This window comes from Myzus persicae, unplaced genomic scaffold, assembly GCF_001856785.1.
Source record: "Myzus persicae strain clone G006 unplaced genomic scaffold, MPER_G0061.0, whole genome shotgun sequence".
Lineage (NCBI taxonomy): Eukaryota > Metazoa > Arthropoda > Insecta > Hemiptera > Aphididae > Myzus > Myzus persicae.
In genome coordinates this window covers 1-23,814 of record NW_019100507.1, presented here as the reverse complement: position 1 = coordinate 23,814, position 23,814 = coordinate 1, and the positions used below count along the sequence as shown (strand labels likewise).

The 23,814-nt window shown below is 27.7% G+C and overlaps 3 protein-coding genes across 3 annotated transcripts; all 3 read left to right on the top strand.

Annotated features, from left to right (window-relative positions):
• The first annotated feature begins 97 nt into the window (after positions 1–97).
• On the top strand, positions 98–1,269 carry LOC111029039 (dynein heavy chain 9, axonemal-like). The gene is made up of 5 exons (XM_022307866.1): positions 98–193; positions 384–523; positions 595–735; positions 820–1,031; positions 1,090–1,269. Exons 1-5 carry the CDS (start codon positions 105–107, stop codon positions 1,189–1,191), a joined length of 684 nt encoding a protein of 227 aa, XP_022163558.1. The 5' UTR covers positions 98–104; the 3' UTR covers positions 1,192–1,269.
• A 5-nt stretch (positions 1,270–1,274) lies between these two features.
• LOC111029032 (dynein heavy chain 17, axonemal-like) lies at positions 1,275–7,910 on the top strand. Its single transcript, XM_022307853.1, has 8 exons — positions 1,275–1,440; positions 3,061–3,357; positions 4,087–4,200; positions 4,283–4,476; positions 5,731–5,923; positions 5,996–6,165; positions 6,613–6,731; positions 7,095–7,910. Exons 2-8 carry the CDS (start codon positions 3,064–3,066, stop codon positions 7,496–7,498), a joined length of 1,488 nt encoding a protein of 495 aa, XP_022163545.1. The 5' UTR covers positions 1,275–1,440; positions 3,061–3,063; the 3' UTR covers positions 7,499–7,910.
• Positions 7,911–7,932: 22 nt separating this feature from the next.
• On the top strand, positions 7,933–23,811 carry LOC111029027 (dynein beta chain, ciliary-like; the record flags this gene model as incomplete). Its single annotated transcript, XM_022307846.1, has 35 exons — positions 7,933–8,374; positions 8,817–9,036; positions 9,100–9,177; positions 9,262–9,456; positions 9,533–9,702; positions 9,765–9,987; positions 11,056–11,222; positions 11,297–11,586; positions 11,668–11,816; positions 11,881–12,351; positions 12,427–12,653; positions 12,768–12,894; positions 12,959–13,192; positions 15,530–15,708; positions 15,772–15,907; positions 16,049–16,183; positions 16,266–16,528; positions 16,598–16,799; positions 17,024–17,248; positions 17,323–17,533; positions 17,593–17,720; positions 17,829–18,260; positions 18,420–18,593; positions 18,817–19,012; positions 19,356–19,468; positions 19,813–20,006; positions 20,087–20,306; positions 20,384–20,545; positions 20,627–20,641; positions 21,172–21,717; positions 21,778–22,251; positions 22,347–22,473; positions 22,556–22,689; positions 23,140–23,268; positions 23,740–23,811. Coding segments are annotated over exons 1-35 (7,386 nt in total), but the record flags the coding sequence as incomplete, so codon positions are not given.
• Positions 23,812–23,814: the final 3 nt, after the last annotated feature.

The window sequence follows — 23,814 nt, the reverse complement described above, 5'->3', positions numbered from 1 at the left end:
TAAATTTGTTTTCCACCAAAGAGAATTTTTTCAAAAACTGTTCAAATGACATTATAGTGGAAGTTCAAGACAGGCTTAATGATTTTCTTACAAACATAAATAACATGTCAGGACAGATGAAAAACCGTTCAATATTGACATTACCTTATGGATATGACAACATTACTAATGCCTTAAAAACCACTGAAATGAGGTACCAATTTTCTATTCAAAAATAATTTTATTAAATTTAGTACCTACAGGCTACAATGTCATAATAAATGTGACGATGTGCGAAATGAGATTTGCCACAGTATATAATAGCTCTAATATAGATCTGAATCTAAAAAAATATTTTATTTACTATTGAATACTAATATTTTATCGATTAAATATGTTTTTAGTGATGGAAAAATTATTGATGATGTATTAAAACAAAGATTGGAAAACAAAGTGTACACTTGGTTCAAAGAAATGAAAATAATGGTAGCGCTCAAGCCAGATGTGATTTTAGAGAAAGATCCCGCTGCGTCGCCTTCCCAATGTATATGCTAAATTAAAATAATATAATTAAAATTTGTTCAATTTTCATACTAACACATTTTAATTATACAGACCTTGCTTTTTGGAAAAATCGAGAACAGCAACTTATACATTTTCACGAACAAATTGACCAACAGATTGGAAATTTCTTAACCATTACAAAAAGTCCGTGTATGGATATTTATAAGCAAATAATAGAAACAACAGTGACTGGTAAATCGATTTGTCTAATTATTATAGTTTCTATGTATAAATATTTATTTCAGTGATCTTATTAAGTATTTTGTTTTTATTTAGAAAAACGAGAAACGAATCTCATAAATATGTTTTTATCTACGCTCACTAAGCACATAAATACGATCGAAGGCGATGGTTTGGTTGAGTCGAAGATGGAATTAAGTATTTTATGGAGAAAATTGGCTTTAATATGGATAAATTGTCCAAATTTTCAAAATTACACTTACATAATTATCTTGATAAAAGTATTATGTAATATGGTCATGGCTGAAGTAAGCACAACAAATGTATACATTTCTTCTATTCTCTTATCAAAAAATTATATTCCAGTCTTCAAGATACTTAGAACCAACGGCTCTCTTTCAAGGTGAATTAGCGGAGAACTTAGATAAGATTTATGATATTCTAGACATATTAAGTTATTTCAAGTAACTACTATATTCAATATTCATACATCTTAATAAATAAATACACTTATTGTCATAATATTAAGTTAAAAAATATATTATGCCTAGAAATGAATTCAAAGTTACTCAAACTGAATATTTTCAAGAACAATTTGATAAATTTATATTGACAAATTCAGTTTCACGTAATTACAAGCCACGTTACTGGCACTTCCACACAAATGAGCTTTTTCAGAATCTCGACGCATTTGAGGAGCGGTTAAATTGCATTAAAGTATGTTAGATATGTATTACATATATAAATTCAAAACTCATAACTATATTGCCCACCCTAAGCTTACAGATTTGAGTTACGTAATTTTTAAAATATTTATTAATATTGTATTTATTGTCAGTACCAATCTAAATTCACGTTTAAAATTCTGAGCGGAGTATTGAGTGTATTTATTTTACAATAATGTTTTTTGGGTCTGCAATTACGTTATTTAGCCGAAAGTATTCTTAAATTATTCAAATTGTAAGTGGTTTTTGATAGTAAATTATATCTAGTTGGTAATTTCCAATACTTTTTAAAATAATCTAAAAACTAAAAAGAGGGATATTTACACTTAACCAGTTTTTAACAAAATCGATTTGGTTATTTGTAAATTTTAATTTTAATGGTAAGGATTTGATAAGTATTGTAGTTTCAGAACAAGTTATGGTATAATTTTCTCAATCTGGTAAAATTTTAAAAATATTTTGGCTAATAAAATCTATTAATAGACACTTTAAACTTATAAATTTGCTTTTCTTTCTCAGCCAAAGAACTTGATAATGTAATACAGTGTTCCTCATAAGTCATACATAGGTTCTTTTTTTTTTAATTATTTATTTTCAAAAACAATCTGTACAAACAAGCACATTTCTTACCAATTAAAAAATTTCGAAAATACAGGCATAATTTTTTTATAAGCATTTTAACTTGAAATAGAATAAAATGTTGACAAAATGTTTCAAAATAACGAACATTTTCAAATTATATTCCTACTACATTGCAAAAGTTCCCCCGTTTTATTAAAATTTTTTTTTTAAACATTTATTACGCGAGCTATTATTATTGCTTATTGCTAAGCCTTTCTCAATATTTTTAATACTTGACATTATATAACCTATACCAAATACTTCTATAATCATGATCCACTCATTATTTTAAATAGTATTTGTTTTTGAAAAAAAAAAACCATTTTTCATTGTTTCTAGTAAAAATAATATTAATGATATTGTATAACTTGAAATTACGTAAAGAAATATTTTCAAAAAAATTAATACTTTTTGAAATAATGAGTGGTTCATTATAAAATAATAACCCATTATAAAGGTTATAAATAGCCAATAGGTTAGATTAGGGTGAAATAAATACCGGATGTACTTTATGTCATAAAGGTACCATAGTAAGTGGGTTTTTTTTAAAGATTATGGATCGATGTAAAGAATTTAAAAAAAAAACAAAAAAAATTGTTTCTTTATTTTTAACAGGACTTTTTTTTATATACTTTTAATTTAAAAATTTTAAACACGTAGATGTACCACGCAACAGTAGAATTATCTTTATTTTTTTCAAATGTTAACAACTATATTTTTAATGGAATCTGGTAAATCTTTTTTGTCCTGAAAATTTCGACACTAATACCATTCATTTTAGATTTTTTTTTTTTTGTTTATGAACTAGGGTCCTCTAAAGTTTAGTAAATGCTTTAATACTTTGAATTTAAATGATTGGTATACATTTTATTTAAAAGAGTTTAACATTTTTTTCTAAAATGCTATTTTTTCATAATATTCAGTATATATGTACTACGTATATAACTTTATTTTATAATTATGTACATATTAAAATATGATACTGTTTTAGTCGATGATAATAAAGTTTATTGACTATCAAAAATTGGAGAAAGTGGAAGTGGGTGGACTTATGGGCTGTTGGTATGGGCCGATGGTTGAAAACATGTATCTTCGGTTTAATAAGTACATGGAAAAGATGGTTTCCATAGCTTACGATCCATTGGACTTGCTAAGCGATGTGAATAACGCCTTGTTTATGGAGGACTACAATTTCTATTTAAACATGTCGGACGATATTGACAATCGTTTAGCTACTGTTTCAAAAGCCTGTTTCGAAAACATCGACGACTCAATTTCATTTCACAAGGTAAATTTATACTCTCTTTTAATCTACATTTTTTTTATAAAATAACCTAATTTAATTTTTCAATGAGCTTATAAAATATTACTCAGATTAGTAATATTAATTATTATATACCTATATTACCTTCCCGCATCACTAAGCCACTGACCCACTGAAGTACTTCCTGACGATTGAAGAACACATTTTTAAAATGCATACAGCTATTATACAATTAGTATTTATAAATTAAAATAATGTACAGAAGAACTTAAGTTTTTCATTTGGTGCCTATATAAAAATCGATTACGGTTTTAACTTTAAATGGATCAATGGTTGTACAGTGTACACTAATACTTAATTATAAGTTAATGTCTTGGCAATCCTAGTAACACACGTAATATAGATTTTTTTATTTTCCACTAGGACGTAGCAATTTCGGGGAGAATTGCTCCCCTAATTAGAATTATGTCCAATATTTATACAACTGAATATAATATTTATCAATAATTTTGTACTTAGAAACACTCATCATTTTTATAACACATAAATGTTTTATTATTATAGTTTACCTATACCTACTTATTGTATGAAATTACTTTTTTTGGAATACTTGTCAATATTGTAATAAAAGCCGACTGGCGTTAATAAATAAAATAAACATCTGACCCTGAATCAGGTTTAAAAGAAAGGTGCATGATGCACATGCAGTCACTTAGCTACATTTTTACAATCATTGCTACCTTATATTTACAGTTTATAATGGTATTTGGTTCGGCCGTGTTAAATCGACCTATGGTAGCGGCTGCCGTGGAAAAACATTACGAAAAAGTGTTGGATCTACTCGACCAAGATTTGGCCCAGGAGCTTGTTAGTATCAATACCCTTTATTTTTTTCGCGACCAATAATATTGACATAGTAGTTGAAACCATTAATTCTGCTTGTCTTTAGAAAATTATCGACCGTCTATCAGGAACGGGAATGGTAACCGAAATTGAGAAAAGTGACTATTACGAAACGCGTTTCATACCAGAAGAAATGGATCTAGAGTACCCACTCGTTGCTAGAGCAATAATGTGGGGAAACTCACGGTTAAATAATCGATTGTTGGAAGATTTAAACGTTATTCGGTCTTTTGACTTGCCGTAAATATTTTATATAATATATTGTTTACATTTTAATATTTAACAAATTGCTTAGGTACTACGCAATAGTTCACTGACTTTTTTACAACTCGTGTTATTAAATGAATCTTGTTTCACTATTTCTCGGATAGCAAATTGACGTAGCTGATATAGTTCAATGCCGTAGCTGGGGGGGGCTTTAGGGCTTAAGCCCCCCGTCCCCCGAAATATAAAACTTACTATCCCTCTATCGCTACCAATAAAATATTGTAGACCCCTCTAAAAAAATCTTACTAGGTATATTACATAATCAATTTCAATATCAAAAATATTTTCCAACCTAAAAAATGGCAAACGAGAATCGATTGTATTGTGTTCTTATTATTTAGACTTAATAATATGAAAAATAATTACAAATTAACAATTAATAAACGAATAAGCTAGGTATTAATTATAAGCTGCTAGCAGCATAAATATGTACAAAGTTTACAAAGACGGCCTTTACACTGACATAACTATATACATAATTAATACACTATTTAATTAGAAATGGTATGTTATACCTAATATAGGCTATATTTTGAAGCCCATAAAAAAATCCAGTAATGATTTATAATTTAGAGTAATAGTAACAAGGTTCCAAAAAAAAATTAATCAACTAATAACTAGGTACCCATTAAATATTTAAGCATGTAGGTAGGTGGTGTATAGTGATTTTTTAATCATGCTCGCCCTATTGTTATGCTAAAATTATTTATGTACTCAAATTCTGTATTTTAAGTACCTACTTGAGATTTTTTGTACCACTTAAGAATGAAACTGTGACATTCAAACTAATTTTTTTCAAATTGGCAATCATACTTTTCACTATTATAGTTATTCAGCAGTTATTTTTTATTGAGAATAAAATCAAAATCAAAATTCGAGCAAGTAGTTTTAGAGTTCTATAACTTTGCGTAGGTACTAAGGATAATACGTCAATGGTAATATGTTAAGTAGATTAAGGAGCTATTCAATAGAGTTTTGATTTCGATTCATCATAACTTTCAAGAAAATCATCCGCTTAATAACTATCGGTTAAAAAGGGAAGAGGGGGTATTGTAATATCAAGGTTGCTTTTTATTCAAAAAATACTTTATTCCTCAGTATAATAAATAGAATTAATACATTTGTATAAATGAATGAAAGTGTGTATTTATTGATAAGAATTTATTTCATGTATAAATTTAGTGTTGTCATTTTAATATTATCGTGAACATTTTCTTTGTTGTACAGAATCATGAAAACTCCAAGAGGAGATCAAATCAATATAAAGGCTGAACAATTAAAGGATAAATTTAAAAATTATTTAAGTCCTATAATTGAGGAATGGAAGCGTGTTGTACCACTACAGATACAAGACAAAATAGTACAACCACTATTCACGATTAACAAAAATAACATAATCAGTCTAAACTTTTCTGAAGAAGTAATCATTTTTTTGTTTATCTATATTCAATCATCATTAACTGATTATTTTTATTTAAATTTATATAAAAAGTTGGATGCAGCAATAAAAGTAACCAGATATATAATACTCTGTAATTACAATTTCAAAAATCCAATATTGACGATTGAAACAAATGACATACCTTACGAAGCAATTAAACTCTATAAACGAGAAAAACTGATTTTGGAGTATAAAAGAGATATTGAAGAAATCGTTAAATGGTTAGTAATGTTATTTAGGTTTTTAATTTTAGTACCTACTTTCAACATTTAAAACATTTGCTAATAATAATTGATTATTTATATGTTTAAATGATAAAACTAAATATATTCAATCATTAGAAAAAAACCCTATCTAGTTACAATATTCCAAGTTGCATACAATTGAATTAATACATTTAATAAGCCAAACATTAAGCTATATTCACTAAATTATTTTTGATGGACTATAATAATCACACTATTCATTCATTAAAATATGTTCAGTGATTGTTCATGAGAGCCGGTATTAGGGTATTTTACTATTAGGTTGACATGTTTTTTCATTAAAAGTTTATTTGAAGTGATTTTTAATTTGCTATCAAAATTCAAAATTATGTTCTTATGAGAAAAAATTCTGATTTTAATTATACCTATTTGTCTGCTACAAAATTACATTTGATAATATAGGTATAATATGCTGAGAACTGAAACACACCCTACAGAATTACAGTTAATTATTCAAGAAATCGAGAATATTGAAAACCTTATTGATGACGCTCAAAAGAATGTTACGTGGAATACGGAAGGTAAAAAAAAATGTTTTATTATCTCTACTATATGTATAACTAATACGGTATTTGGACGTTTCCCCCGTCAATTTTAGATGTACTGGACGTCCCGCCCCCGGACAGAGACATTTCCCCCCCTGAATTAATAAATATTTTTTTTTACATAAAAATAGATTGGAAAATAGGTTCTTTGGTTTTACCTGAAACACACAATCATCATAATATCATGATATTTAAACATTTTTAATTCAGTGTTTGGGGGGGGGGATGTCTATAGAATCGGGGGCGAAAAGGCATCGGGGGAAACGTAATAGATTCAACTAATACATATCAATAAATCATATAGATAACTAAATAAGTATAATATCATCTTATAAATAGATATTGTTTACTCAAGTGAAAATGATTTGCACGAAGAAACGTATACAGAAAGTGAACAGTTTATGTCACCAATATCGTTACAAAATACAATTAGCACTATTCATAGTTTAACTAAAAATGTTTATGAGCGTGTAATTCAAACTCACGAAAATTTTCAAAAAATAATTGCCCTGAGTAGTCAGTGGATTAATAAGCCAATGTATGTGCGTGATAAGAATACAAAACGTATAACATTTGACAATAAGTTGACTGAAAAGAAAATCGCTAGGTACGCCGAAGTGCGTGACGCGAGTATTGAGATACAACAATTGCTTATGGAAGATCTTTTATTATTTCACAATGTGCCATTATTGGATCCAAATTTGGGTAAGTTAACTTCATCACATTCATCTTTGATTTGTTAATGACATCAACATGGCCTATTTTTAAATAGATATATTGAACTCCTTTTCATAAATACGTTTCATCGATAGATGCTCCTAAAGAAGTGTGGATAGCAAATGTTTTAGACAGCAGTTCCCAAACTTATTAAACTTTAAGATTAACATGATATAATACATACATGTGATTCTTTAAGCATGCTCAACCCATATTTATGCTTACAATATGCATGTATACAAATTCTGACTTTTTGGAATTTTTAACGCTATGTCTAGAGGACTTACCGAGCGCTCGTCGGTCACTTTGTGTAGAATCGGGCCCTTCATTTGAATATATAACATTAGTTCATTTATTGTGAAACTTAAATTGTTTATTTGGTTTAAGCGTAATAATAACCTTATACTTTTATAAGTATTAAGCCTTTTAGTTGTGTTATCTTATACAGTCTGTACTGATGATCCATCTATACAAGTTTATCTCTTCTTCATAATTTTCTTCCATTAGTATTTCTCCTAAAATAATTTTTTCTTGATGTTGGAAACAGAAACTGTCTTAGAAGAAATGGAAGAAAAAATATTAGATGGAGAAGTAGAAGAAGTAGAAGGCAAAAAATATGGAGAAGAAATAGAAGAAATATTAGACGAAGAAGTAGAAGGCAACAACTATGGAGAAGAAACAATAGACGAAGACGAAATAGAAATTCAGACTGATACTATTTTAGAAGAATTTGTCCAAGGAGAAGTAGAAGAAGAATATTACGGGGAACAAAAACAAGATTACATACATATTCAGGCAGAAATTATTTTATCGAACATTGAAAGAAAGTTAATGTGGGATAAATATAAACTCTTTGTTGATGAAATAGTATTTACTGAGTTACAAGATGCGACTCTTTGCAGGTAATAATATAATTATGAAATATTACAATTTCAAAAGTTTTTAAATGTCTGAAATAAATACATTATAAAATAGTTGGTATATTGATGTAAGGATGTATTTTCAATTTTTGAAAATCATTCAAATAATAAATTCTCTTAATTTTTTAATCTAGTGAATCTTAATACTTACCTAATAATGTAGTAGTAAAACCTTCAAAGTTATTCACTATTTTACCGTTCCTAAAATATTATTTTATCTTGGAATATAACATTTTAAATAATTAATTTATCCATGTTTAAAGTGTTCACTAGTTTTTAAATTATTATAGGTGATCTATAGTAACATCTTATTTATATGTACAACAGCTATTTACAATAATTTTAAATAATGATTTTAATCACATGCATTACCTATATTTGTGTGTAAATTTGACAGATTAATTAAAAAAAAAAATATTTACAGTCTGAAGTATATCAACGATGAAATAACAATTCCAAATGGATCTTTAGCAATATTTATTGTCATATACCTTCTCGATAATGATAATTTCCCCCGTTTCTCGCCTAATTTGGAAATCGATGATGAACCAAATTTCTATGGATTAATTACTTCTTTACTTGAAGACATGGTTGAAATGGGATTGTACATGGAAAGAATTGCTGATAGCTATCCACCATATAATGTAAAAATGTTGATATAGTAATTATGCATTTATTCAAATTTAATTTTAAATATAAAATTGTAGGTAGATATTAGGAATGTTGAAAAGGTGGTGGAATATATAGATAATATACTTGATCAAGTTAAGATTACAACCAATAAGGTAAGAAATAAAGCATAGTTAATTGTTCTTATTACTTGTATATTATTTACTAGATTAATTCTTATTTCTATTTTTCTATTTCAGGCTCTTGAATATATTGTACAGTACCAAGAGTATTCTATGGTATGGCTAACTAATCAAAATGATGCATTGTCATCTTTTCTATTATATGGTAGAGATCTGTCATTGGAAGAACTAGAAATTCAATATGACGTTGATGAAGACGGAAATCCATTAGTAATACATTCTGCTCCAAAACTGATTGATTTTCAAAACAAAGTATATACAACAAAAATATATACATTTAATTGGTTGTATAAAATATATTTGAGGTTGAATATTGTGTTGTATTTAGATTAACTCATTTGATAATATTTATCAAAAAGTCGATAAAATAGATGAAATCGTGACGTTTGATTTTTGGTTAACTTTAGACATTAAACCATTTAAAAGGGATCTTTTAAAACTAATTACAAGTTGGTCAGATTTATTTAAAACTTATTTGGTCAACAAAGTGGTGAACAGGTATACTAAAATAAATCTGATTAAATTAATATTTTTCTATATATAGTTTTTGAATTATCTAGTTTGCGTTCATTACGAGATTTCACATTAGAAACAGATATTGGTCTTTTAAAACCATTAGAAGAAGGGGACTATGAAGGTCTTGTTAAAATCATGGGACATTTATTTAATGTTCGAGAGAGACAAGAAGAATATGATTCAATGTTCGAGCCAATAGGAGAAATATTACATCTACTTAAAGTGTATGACGTAGAAATGCCAGAAGATGTGTATATTTTGAAGCAGGTATGATCATTATTATATTATAACTAACAATAAGGGAATACTATTCAATATATTTTCTATAGTTAATTTTACAATTTAGCATAACTAATTAATTTCACAATGCCTGGTATCAGAAATAGTCAATTTGGTTTTTTGTTTAAGATTCTGAGCAAACCAAGGAATATATTGTTTTTATAATAGCTCATTTTGTATTTAATTTTTGAGCGATAAATATAAGATTTCAAATAAGTTGTTTTTAAAATATTAGAAATGTTAAGGCACGATTTTAATTTATGAGTGTTTGACTTTGTTAAAATTGGATATTTAATGGATATATGACAGTTTGTTTCTTTAACGGTTAATGTTATTTTGATGTACAAAAATATTAATCATAGATGACTTAAAATTCCCAGCATTACAAAAAAAATTTTTAAAACAAAATAGATTAATAAAAAATACTAAAAAAGTAATAAGCAATAAATAAATAATAATAATTAATACTTAAACTAAAAAAGGTTTGGTTACTTATTTATTTTACATTATTAAAATAGAAATTCTAAACAGCAGTTACAAAGAGGTACAAATACAACTTAAATCTGAGTTATAAAAAATGAAAAATTATGCAAATACAAGATATATTAGGGGAGTATATGTTATATATTTTATACATACTGGAAAGTGGGTGATGCAAAGTGACTTATATTAGTATGAGGTGATGTGACTTAGAATAGAGAAAGGAATCTATTAACTTGTAGAAAATATTATAATATCGGAGCAAACTAGTTCTATTGAATTGAAGGTGCTCACGTTTTTTGGCAATTATAAAGTTTCTAAATGTTTTGAGATATTCAACAGTAAAATTTAGATGGATTTATAAATTTCAATTTATCTACATATCATTTCTAAAGAAGAAAACGGGACCATTATGGCATTATGCCTGAACAATTAATAGTGCAGTTCATTTTGAGAATGTTTGTACAAGTTTCGTTAATGCTTGTTCTCTAATCTTGACTATATTTCGTATTTAAACTATAATATGGCATTATGATGCATTTGAAAAACACACGTTTATGTTAAATTTATTTTAAGGAATTACCGGAAAAATGGAGCATAACTAAGAAAAATGCTTTGAACGTCAAATCTCAAGTAATTCCTTTAATTCAAATAGAAGGATCATTAATAATCGGGAGAATAATTTTGTTAAACGTGCGAGAAACGTTTTTCAAAATGAACTTTATAAAACAGGCTCAATTTAAGTAAGTATTAAGTTTCTATTTAAAATTTGTAGTTTCATCTCATTAAATTACATCTCATGTTTAATTTTATTTAGTGCAAATTGTGAAAATCCTTACATAGAGATTGATAATGCAAATCATTCTTTAATGGAATTAGAAGATTTGCATGATAAATTACTCTCTCAAGCTGTATTATTTGAAATACCACAACCAGAGCCAAATATATTATTATCAACTAAAAAAACTTTACGCCTCAATAAACAGCTGTGGGATTTTGTGAACTTAGTTACAGGCTGGATAGACTTGTGGAAATCGACATTGTGGAATAATGTAGACACTGAGTATATGGACATGGAACTTAAACGGTTTGCAAAAGAGTTAAGAGGTATTTTATTTTTACATTTATAAGTTTTAATATATATTTTCAAAAATTATATTAGTTAATTAATATTTATTTTATTTTAAGTAATGGATAAAACTATTCGCGATTGGTCTGTATATGTATACATTGAAGACTTGATAAAAACCATGATGACGTCTTTGAGAGCATTAAGTGAACTACAAAACCCAGCTATGAAAGAACGCCATTGGGCGGAACTTATGAATGTTACAAACGTAATATTATTCTAATTTTATATTCATATAATATATATATTATTTTATCATTAAACTATTCCAGGTTATATTTTCTATTGAGAAATCAACAACACTAAATGATTTAGTATCACTTAATTTACATGTGTATGAAGATGAAATAAAAACAATTGTCGATAAATCTGTAAAAGAAATGAGTATGGAGAAATCCTTGAAAGAATTTGCTGAAACTTGGAATACAATGTCATTCGAGTATCAGCCTCATCCTAGTACAAAAGTTAATTTGCTTAAAGTCAAGGAAGAAATAATAGAAGTCTTAGAAGACAATCAAGTCCAATTACAAAATATGCTAAGCTCGAAGTTTGTTGGATATTTTTATAATGAAGTGTCTGGTTGGCAATTAAAGTTAAACACGGCTGATCGATTAATTAATTTTTGGTTGGAAGTACAGAGAATATGGGCTTATCTGGAAGCAATATTTATTGGTTCTGGAGACATTAGAGTACAATTACCAGAGGATACGAGGCGATTCGAATTACTTGACAAAGAATTTAAGGTGAATGAAAAAAATAAAAATAGAATATAACCATCAATGGTAATGAAAATTGTTTGAATGATGTTGTGTGAATAGGCATTACTAGTGGATATTAGAGCTAATCCAAACGTTATAAAAGGTACTGGTAAACCTGGATTGTATAACAAACTTGTTAATATTCAAAATGAGCTGTTTAAATGTGAAAAAGTGTTGGCACAATACTTGGAAACAAAACGTTTAACTTATCCAAGGTTTTATTTCATATCATCGGCCGATTTATTAGATATACTATCAAATGGGAATAATCCAGAGTCCGTTTGCAAGTAAATCAAACTTGAGTATATTAATTTTTTTTTATACAACTATTAATATAATAGTTTGTTTTATCAAAAAAAAAAAAAAAATTAAATAAATAATAAATTTAAATATAATCGCAGACATTTGATCAAATTATATGACTCTATGGCAAAAATAAAGTTTATTAAAGATAAATTAGGGGTTGGCATGTATGCCAAAGATGGCGAATACGTTGAGTTTGATGGAAGCTGTGAATGTTCTGGACAAGTAAAAAATTACAAGGAATTCGGTTTTATATTGTTATTCAATCAAAAATTATTTACAATTATAGGTTGAAAAATGGCTAAATAAATTGACAGATATAATGCGTTCATCAGGCCGTCAGTACTTTAGCAAAGCAGTAAGATCCTATGATGAGAAACCAAGAAGATTATGGATATTTGATTACCCAGCTCAAACAGCTTTATGTGGTGTTCAAATATGGTGGACTGCTGAAACTAACGATGCCTTTACTCAACTTGAAATAGGTCATGAAAACGCTCTAAAAGAATACAACAAAAAACAAGTAATTTTAACTTTTTCTCATAAATATTTTATTGTTTAAATACTAATAAATTTGTTTGAGCTAAGTCCAAGAATGCTCATATTTTTTTTCTTAGATATCATTATAATTTAATTTGTGTGCATGTGTACCGACCGGCCACTCACAAACATGCGTTGTATATATATTATATATATTTGTGGTATATTAGTATTGTTCAAACTGTATTTTCATTATATTTGTTATTATTATAATTGCGAGTACACAAATCACTTTTTATTTTATTATTATGGTTAAAGACCGGATTTATATGCATTTAAAATGTTAAAATATGCATGCAAATATGCACTTAAAAAGTTCTGAATATGCACTTAAAAATCATAAAACATGCAAAATAATTTTTGATTATTACAGCTTTTTATTTATGGTAAAATTATAAAATCAAAACATTTATGACGAAAATATGCACTTAAATATCACAAAACATGCAAAATAAATTTTTATTACCTATTACAGCTTTTTATTTATGGAAAATTTATAAAATCAAAACATTTATGATGAAAAAAAAATAATAAACTACAATATTATATACAATATATTTTATGAATTTATGATTGTGATAAAAAATATATAATTTATTTGTTATTGGAAAAACAATAAGTAACAATAATATGTTCCATATTGATCTCAGTTAAATTATGACGGCGATTTGTGACAATATGTTTGTATGCAGAAAAACTTCGTTCCACATCAACACTTGTTATGGGTGCATATTTAAAACTTGACAACATTTCCGGGGAAAAGTGTTTGATAGAAGAACTTAAGTCAACATTCTCACCTTGGTGTATTTTAGAAATTTCTTTTAAAATTAGCAGGCCTTTGTTTTTTTTAATAATGTCGGAACATTTTTTTTTAATTAATACGCTATTTTCATTTTCTGAAAGATTATTGATAGCATTTGTAACTTGTTCAAATATTTCTAAAGCATTTATGAGTAGCAAACCTGAAGTCTCAAGCTTTTTAATACTTTCAACAATAACCGAAAAATTTGTTTTAATATAAGTTAAATCGTTAATTATATTTGATTTAGTTAGAATTTGCTTACAGTTTTTAATGCTTTTTACATCGTCTTCTGGTAGGCTTTGTATAACATTTTTAAAATTTTCGAAATTATCTGCATAAAATATTGCTGATTCTAACCAAGCACCCCATCGTGTTATTATAGGTTGGGGCGGTAATGGTTTATTAGGTAGCATTTCATGATATAATTGAATTCTATAAGGAGCTTTCAAAAAAATCTTTTTTCCGTTGTTAATTAAATCGTTTATTTCATGAAAAATATCCATAATATTTTCTGCAATCCGATGAATCCCGTGAGCAGCACAAGTCACATGAATAAGATTGGAATAAAATGGTTTTAAATTTTTGGCAGCCTTAACCATATATGGGGCTGCATCGGATAACATCAACAAAACTTTTTCGTCATTACCTCCCTCTGGCCATTTTGGCATGATATTATTGGCATTATTCTATATTCTGACATTATTGGCATTGTAATTTAAAAACACAAACAATGTTATATAAAATTAATATGTGTTTATTTAGAACTACGTTGACGTCGTTGACTATTGCCGAATGTACACTTCGAACTACAGTCGTTAGTCTGTCAGTCTGTGTTCTGTAGTATAAATAAACGATAGTCGATAACTTGATAATGTTAGATAAGATAAAACTATACGACGGGAAAATCAGTATACAATCTGCCTATTATATTTTTAAAAATATTTTCAATTTTTGTGTTTTGAACAAATTTGTGTATAATAATGGTACATACAGTTATAAAATTAAATAAAAATATTTAAATATATACGTAATATGCAAAAACATGCATTTTTATGGAAAATATGCACTTGTACCCAAAATATGCAAAAATATGCAAAATAAAAATTTGTAACATTATTTGTTTAACTATGATTGATGAAAATCTATTTACTGCATGTAATAGCTTATAAAAATATGAATATGCATAATATGCTAAATCCGGTCTTTAATTATGGTTGTATATCCACTATTGGGATAGGGACTAGCTGGCTGGTCTGCGCTACCATTGTTGTGAATAACTAAGAGTACATATTATATCATATGATTTGTTCATTTAACTATGGAACTATACTACTTTCAAATAGCTGTATTTTTATCTGTTAGGTCACAATGGCTGTTTTATTCTCTTGGAAAAAGAGGTTAAAATTATTATATTATATGTGTTAAAATATTTTAATCATAATCTATCATACAGGTAACTGGGAAAGCATATTATTGTTATAATATATACCCAGCCCAAACAAATTATTATGTTTACAGATAGTGCAGTTGAATGAACTTATTGATTTATTATTGGAAGACTTGACCAAAGGAGACCGCCAAAAAGTGAACACAATTTGTACTATTGACGTGCATTGCCGGGATGTAGTTGCAAAAATGGTTCAACAAAAAATTGAAACTGGTTCTGCTTTTCAGTGGCAATGTCAACTAAGACACAGGTAACGTAATATAATACTATATATTTAATTTTGGAGTTTAAACATAATTGTGTTTTATAAAAGATGGGATTTAAAAGAGTCAGATTGTTTTGCCAACATTTGTGACGCGCAATTTCGGTATTGGTATGAATACTTGGGAAATACTCCTAGATTGGTTGTGACTCCCTTGACAGATAGATGTTATATAACGTTAACACAGGTAATTTGCATTACATTTCTATTGGGTCTGTATGGTAATTTAAGTATATTTTATTTTTAATAATATAATGAAATACTATTTGATCAAGTCATTTTATGTTGAATAATTATATTTAATTTTAATGTTTGTGCTTTGAAATAGTCATTACATTTAATAATGGGTGGAGCTCCTGCTGGACCAGCCGGTACTGGAAAAACTGAGACAACCAAAGATTTAGGGAAAGCTATAGGAATGATGGTCTACGTTTTTAATTGCTCCGAACAAATGGATTTTAGAGTGAATTAATAATACTATTTATTTTTAAATAAAATATTTTGCTTCCTATAGGTACATAATAAAAAAAATCTCTCAATTTTAGTCATGTGGTAATATATACAAAGGTCTTGCTCAAACTGGTGCTTGGGGATGTTTTGATGAATTTAATAGAATATCCGTAGAAGTATTGTCTGTGGTGGCAACTCAAGTTAAATCTGTGTTAGACTCCATTAAAGCGAAAAAGAACACCTGTTTTCTGTTGGGTGATAATGTTAATCTCATTCCAACTATTGGTATGTTTATTACGATGAACCCTGGTTACGCGGGACGAGCAGAACTTCCTGAAAATCTTAATACATTGTTCAGGTAAGTCGATGAACATTTTCTAACATTTTCATCGTTTCATGCTTGTTAATTTTAAATGTATTTATTCAGGCCTTGTGCTATGGTTGTACCAGATTTTGAATTAATTTGTGAAATTAACTTGATTGCTGAAGGTTTCCAAAACGCAAGGTTACTTGCTAGAAAATTCTTAACGCTTTACTCGCTTTGCAAAGAACTCTTATCAAAACAAGATCATTATGATTGGGGATTAAGAGCTATTAAGTCGTTATTAGTTGTTGCCGGATCATTGAAGGTAAAAATGTTGTTATTTATATTATGGTTCTTTTATTCTTTATGTTAAATTAAAATAATTGCTTACACATTTGTGTTTAGTTTATTTTTGTAGTACTTTTATAACACAATAAATATTATCAATCTTAAACAATTTAATTGTATTCTACATTATGATCTTTAAAGATTTAAAATGCATATTTATCTTGAGATAAATATCATACAATTATCAGATTTTAATTTTAGCGGGCAGATAGAAATCGTCCCGAAGATGAAGTTTTAATGCGAGCTCTTCGAGATTTTAACACTCCAAAAATTGTAACTGAAGATACTACTATATTTATGGGACTTATTGGTGATTTGTTCCCTGCACTAGACGTGCCCCGAAAACGTGATTTTGAATTTGAAAAGCAAGTTCGTCAAGCTACAATTGACTTGAAACTCCAGCCAGAGGATAATTTCATTCTTAAGGTCCTTGAAAAAAAAAATTAATATATCGTACGTTCTATTGATGATAATATGAATTGTTAATTTTGTTCACGTAGGTAGTGCAACTAGTGGAGTTATTAGAAGTTAGGCATTCAGTTTTCATAATTGGCTTAGCCGGTACGGGCAAGTCTGAGGTGTGGAAAACGCTGTATAGAACTTATGCAAACCTGAAATTTAAACCATATTATAATGACATTGAACCAAAAGCAGTAACTAATGACGAGTTGTTTGGCGTAATTAGTCCGACTACAAGAGAATGGGTGGACGGTAAGTGTTTATGCACTGGTATAATTCTTGCTTGTAGTTATAGTAACATTGTATTCTAGGATTATTTTCGTGCCTGATAAGAGATCAATCACAAATGTCTGGTGATGGATCCAGATGGATGGTAATGGACGGTGACATAGATCCTATGTGGATTGAGTCTTTAAACACAGTGATGGACGATAATAAGGTAAGAAATGTTTTTAGTCTTTCACGATTATTATATAGGTATGCTATGGTTTATAATTAAGTTTACATTACCCCACACGTACAAACTGTTTTGATTTATACATTATAGGTGTTGACTTTGGCAAGCAATGAACGTATTGCCCTGACGCCAACAATGCGTCTGCTGTTTGAGATATCCAATTTGCGATCTGCCACACCAGCCACTGTTTCCCGAGCTGGTATACTCTACCTAAACCCTACAGATCTTGGCTGGAATCCATATGTTTCTAGTTGGATTGACACAAGGGATAATGCAACCGAAAAAGCTGCTCTTCTGGTACTTTTTGAGAAATATGTGCCCATCTGCTTAGAAGCACTCAAAACAAAATTCAAAATCATAACACCTATACCGGAAATAACTCACATACAAATGTTGTGCACGTTACTTGATTGTCTTCTGACTCCCGTCAATTGTCCCCCGGAAACCACTAGGGATGTGTACGAAACGTATTTTGTGTTTACTTGTCTTTGGGCTTTCGGTTCTGCAACTTTCCAAGATCAGGTTCCTATAATTAGTATTATTATTTAATGTATTTAGCATTCCCATATTATATAATTAAAAAAAATGTATTTAATATTTATTATATACCTTACATGTTTATAATAATAAGTGCATTAATTATATTTTGTGATTATAATGCTAAACTTGTGGTTTACATAGTTGATTGATTGGCGAGTTGAATTTTCCAAATGGTGGGTAACAGAGTTTAAAACGATTAAAATCCCATCATCAGGAAGTGTGTTCAATTATTTCATCGATCCTGAATCAAAACAGTTTCTTCCTTGGTCAGATCTTGTATCATCATTTGAACTGAATCCAGATATACCTCTACAAGTAATGATTATATTATTTTATAAAAAAAAATTATCATCATATATCATACCAATTTAAAAAAATATGATTACAATAACAATCTTTCTGAACCTTATACTATTAGATGCTATTAAATATTAATATCCCCTGTGTCTTAAATTATGATATTTTATGTTTTTGGGTCTAGATTTAAGCCTTGATTTTAATGAGTTATATTTATTACTTAAGTTATAATTATTTACAGCAAACACTAGTAAACACAATAGAAACAACTAGGATTAGATATTTCCTTGATTTATTGGTTGATAAGAAAAAGGCAATTATGTTGGTCGGAGCTGCTGGTACTGGAAAATCGGTCATAATTAATGATAAACTCAAATCACTTTCTAATGATTTGTACGCTGTTGCAAATGTACCGCTTAATTTCTACACAACATCTGGTACTTGAACAAAAAAACTAATTTTTTACATATTGAGATATTTATATTTATGATTGTTTATTATTATTTTATTTGTTTTCATATGTAATTATTTTTCATCTTTTATTTTTAAGCATGCGTTTTGTAAATAAAAATAAGTAATACATAATTAACAGCAAAACTATAAACTCTATGCTTTTATATGAGTATGAGTAATGAATTTATATAGTTTTATACTGCTAAATTGTTCTTTATAAATATAACTTATGACAATAATTTCAAAAATGGATCTCTTAAAGCATACAATCATACATATTACTAAAACTTTATTATAAGTCTTAATATTATAACTTATCTTTATTAGAAATGTTACAAAAGATTTTGGAAAAACCATTAGAGAAAAAAGCTGGAAGAAACTTTGGACCACCCGGTGGTAAAACACTAATATATTTTATTGACGATATAAACATGCCCGAAGTAAGTTAATATTTTGTATATAATATTTAATTTAAACAACTATTATATGAATATAATATTGGAATTGTGATAAAAAAGAATATTGACATACAACGACCAATGGTCACTTGTGTAATATAAATTAACAAATAAATAGAAAATTTATTATAATTTATTATTTACTATTTGTAATTTTTTCAGATAATACCGATACAAATAGTTTATCAATTTGATTGAAAAATTTACAAAAATAGTTAACAATAATTTTTAATGAATCTTAAAATTGATTTTACAATTCCATAATAACAATAATTTTTACTTCGTTTGATGTATATATTTTTAAATTTAAATAAATTTAATTAAAGGTCGATCCTTATGGAACCGTGCAGCCTCATACCCTCATCAGACAATTTATGGATTACAATCATTGGTATGATAGGACAAAATTATGTCTAAAAGATATACAAAACGTTATGTTTGCTTCGAGTATGAATCCAACTGCTGGAAGTTTTACTATTGATTCTCGACTGCAGAGACATTTTTATGTTTTTGCTATGGGGTAATTCTTTAGTATTGCGTACTATTCATGATTTATACATAATTTTTTTTTTCATTTTGTTATGATAACATGTACTTTAGATTTCCATCACGTGATGCATTATACTCAATCTACTCTTCGATTTTAACTCAACATTTAAAAAATCCAGTTAATAAATTCAACAGTACCGTGTTAAAATTAGGAGATTTAATTGTACAGTTGGCGATCAATTTTCATGACAAAATTCTTACAGTATTTTTGCCTACAGCTATTAAGTTTCATTATATATTCAATCTTAGAGATATGAGCAATGTTTTTCAAGTAAAATCCTACTCTGTGCCTAACTAAAAAAAGAAGAAATCTTTAAATATTAATGCTAATATTATTTTGTTATTAAGGGAATTATGTTCACCACGGGTGAATGTGTCTCAAATACTAGTTCTTTCATTCGCCTCTGGCTTCACGAGACTAGTCGAATTTATTGTGATAAATTGATTGAAAAAAAAGATCAAGAAACCTTTTCAAAAACAATTATTGAACAAATAAAGAAAACTTTTAGTGTGAGTATTTTATATTATTTATTCGTCTTATTACACAGTAATAGTGTTTTATTGTAATAATTCAAAAACTTTTTCATGCAGAACCTAGTAATTGAGGTAAGATTATTGTATTTTACTCATTATGTAACTATTAGTATTCAACCCTCTCAATTATTTGGGAAATATATAAAACTTATGGAATTTCAGTATAAATAATTAACTTAGGTATTATTTGCAAACTAATAATTTATTTTTAAGGGTTTGAAAAATAATATTATAAGAAATAATTAATTTTATATTATTTATGACCAGAGGGGTACTCATTGTGGTTTTAATTTTTGATTCAAAAAGACCAGCAGTTTTTTCCTTTAACCATGCAAGCACAAGTTAACACTAACATACCTACAGTTTTTAAATTATTTTATTAATATATATTATAACTAATATTTAGAAGTAAATTTAAATAACATTTTTTTTTTAAATTTAATACAAACATAATATAATATAATATAACATATTCTGATTTTTAACATAATTTAATTATTACGATATTAACATACCTTAAAAAGAAAAAAACATTTTTTTTTTAAAGTATTTATAAATTGAATCTATTGCTATTATCATAAGTCTTAATCTTATGTATACAGGATATACCAGAAAATGAATACTTGATAAGCCCATTGATATATTCACATTTTGCGGACGGTATTGGTGATCAAAAATACATGCCTGTGAGGTCATGGCCAATACTCCAAAAATTACTAAACGATGCAATGAAGTCATACAATGAATTTCTGGGGGCTATTAATTTAGTGCTATTCGAAGACGCGATGTCACACGTTTGCCGGATAAACCGTATTCTTGAACTTCCTAGAGGCAACGCGTTGCTCGTTGGTGTTGGTGGCAGCGGTAAACAATCATTGGCTCGCCTATCAGCTTTTATATCTTCGCTAGAACCATTCCAAATACAGTTGAGGTCTTCATATGGCATTGCCGATTTGAAAGCTGACCTAGCCACCTTATATCTAAAGGCAGGGTTAAAAAACATTGGCATCATGTTCCTGATGACTGACTCTCAAGTGGCCGATGAGAAGTTCCTTGTGCTCATTAATGATATGCTGGCCAGTGGCGAGATTCCAGAGCTGTTTGCTGATGACGAAATTGATAATATAATTCAAACCATCGCCCCAGAGGTTTTATTATAGGTTAGATTAGGTTCTTAATAATGTTAAATTGACAATCTATAATTTTAGGTTAAAGCATCTGGTTTACCTGAAACTAAAGAGAACTGCTGGCATTTTTTCATCAACAAAGTGAGGTCATTAATAAAAATTGTCTTGTGTTTTTCACCCGTTGGTAGCACATTAAGAGTTCGATCTAGACGATTTCCAGCTCTAGTTACTTGCACTTCTATCAACTGGTTTTACGAATGGCCTAAAGAGGCATTGGAATCCGTATCATTCAGGTTTTTAGGCGATTTGGTCGAACTTCCAGTCAAACTTAGAAGATCAGTATCTTTGTTTATGTCCCATGTGCATAGTTCAGTAAATGATATGTCACTAAGGTATTTAACAAATGATCGTCGTTACAATTATACAACGCCAAAATCATTTTTGGAACAAATTAATCTCTACATGAAACTATTAGTGTCAAAGACCAATGATATTAAGTACGGAATCTACCGATTCCAAAATGGTATTAAACAACTTTTATCGTGCGCTGCTCAAGTAAGTCAAAATAAAATGAGTTATTTATATATATTTAACAATTATGTTTGCTGTTAACAGTTTATTTAGTTGAGCTATTTTTTTTATAAACATAGGTCGATATTTTAAAAGTCGAATTAGATGTACAAGAGATTGAATTATCTAAGAAAAATACTAAAGCTGAAGAGCTAATCAAAGTGGTCCAAAAAGAAACAGAAAAAGTGAAGTATGAAAAATACAAAGGTATTATTCTTTATATTTTTTTATTAATTTATTATTTAAAATGAAAATTAATTGTTTGAAATTAACGATTATTTTTTTACAGCTGCTGAAGAAGAAGACAGAGTTAAATTGATTGAAGAAGATGTTGGTTTGAAACAACGATTGTGTGCAGAAGATTTAGAAAAAGCAGAACCAGCGTTGGTAGCTGCACAAAGTGCTTTAGATACATTAAATAAAGTAAATGCTCTATGTTGATAATTTATATTAAAACTAAATACATTGGAAACAGTCAATAAATTAATTTATATAAAATATGTACAGTTATAAAAGTTTCCAAAATGAAAATAATCCATAAAGATAAATTTAAAGAATGAATAAAATAAAATACATAAATACATATATATGTATTATATATACATTAATATGTTATTCAAATATTTTTTTTTATAGTTTTCAATTGTATTTATATTATTTTTATTTTTATTGTTATGCATTTAAATTATGTGTAAATTTACATGTGCATACAGATTATAGTGCGTATTTTGATAAAATAATAAAAACTGAATGTAAATGTTTATAAAATATAAAGTACCTACTATCTATATAGTATATTATGTTAAATTTTTACTGTATTATCTGATACATAGTGATGTCACACATTTAACTTATTTTTGTTTAATATTTTAGAATAATTTAACAGAACTGAAATCATTTGGATCACCTCCATTAGCTGTAATAAATGTAGTATCAGGAGTTATGGTATTACAAGCCAAAAAAGGAAAAGTTCCAAAGGATAGAAGCTGGAAAGCTTGCAAGGTACCTAATTAATTTAATATTATTAAAACTATGTAATTTATATTCATTAAAATGCCAAATTATAATGTATACCTAATACCTATACCGGCTACACTTAAAATGTATTCAGTTATATAATAGAAGTATGATTTTTGAAATGAAAATACAATTCTAATTATCACATGAATAGGTAAAATAAAAACAACCCATTTTAAGTTTACAAATTAAAATTAATTATATATTATAATAAAATGAATTTAGTATAACATCTATAAAAATATAGAGTGTATTTATATATTTTTTTTACAAATTTCAATCTATTTTTATTACACATATAAAATATACATTATTCCTACTTAAGTAATAAATAGATCTATTTGGTAACCAACACTATTTTTAATGAGGTTTTATTGTTTCTTCATTGATAGCAAATGTTAAGTATTAATATTATCTACTAAACATAATATATAATTTATTTGTGTATATAACTAGGTAATGATGGCAAAAGTTGATGGATTTTTAGATTCGCTTATAAACTATGATAAAGAGCATATACACCCGGATGTA

Coding starts and splice junctions, on each gene's coding strand:
- LOC111029039 (XM_022307866.1), top strand. CDS start 105: ATGTCAGGACAGATGAAAAACCGTTCAATATTGACATTACCTTATGGA. Junction 524..594: donor CGCTGCGTCGCCTTCCCAAT/GTATATGCTAAA, acceptor TTAATTATACAG/ACCTTGCTTTTTGGAAAAAT. Junction 736..819: donor AATAGAAACAACAGTGACTG/GTAAATCGATTT, acceptor GTTTTTATTTAG/AAAAACGAGAAACGAATCTC.
- LOC111029032 (XM_022307853.1), top strand. CDS start 3,064: ATGATAATAAAGTTTATTGACTATCAAAAATTGGAGAAAGTGGAAGTG. Junction 6,166..6,612: donor ATTGAAGAAATCGTTAAATG/GTTAGTAATGTT, acceptor TTGATAATATAG/GTATAATATGCTGAGAACTG. Junction 6,732..7,094: donor TGTTACGTGGAATACGGAAG/GTAAAAAAAAAT, acceptor TCTTATAAATAG/ATATTGTTTACTCAAGTGAA.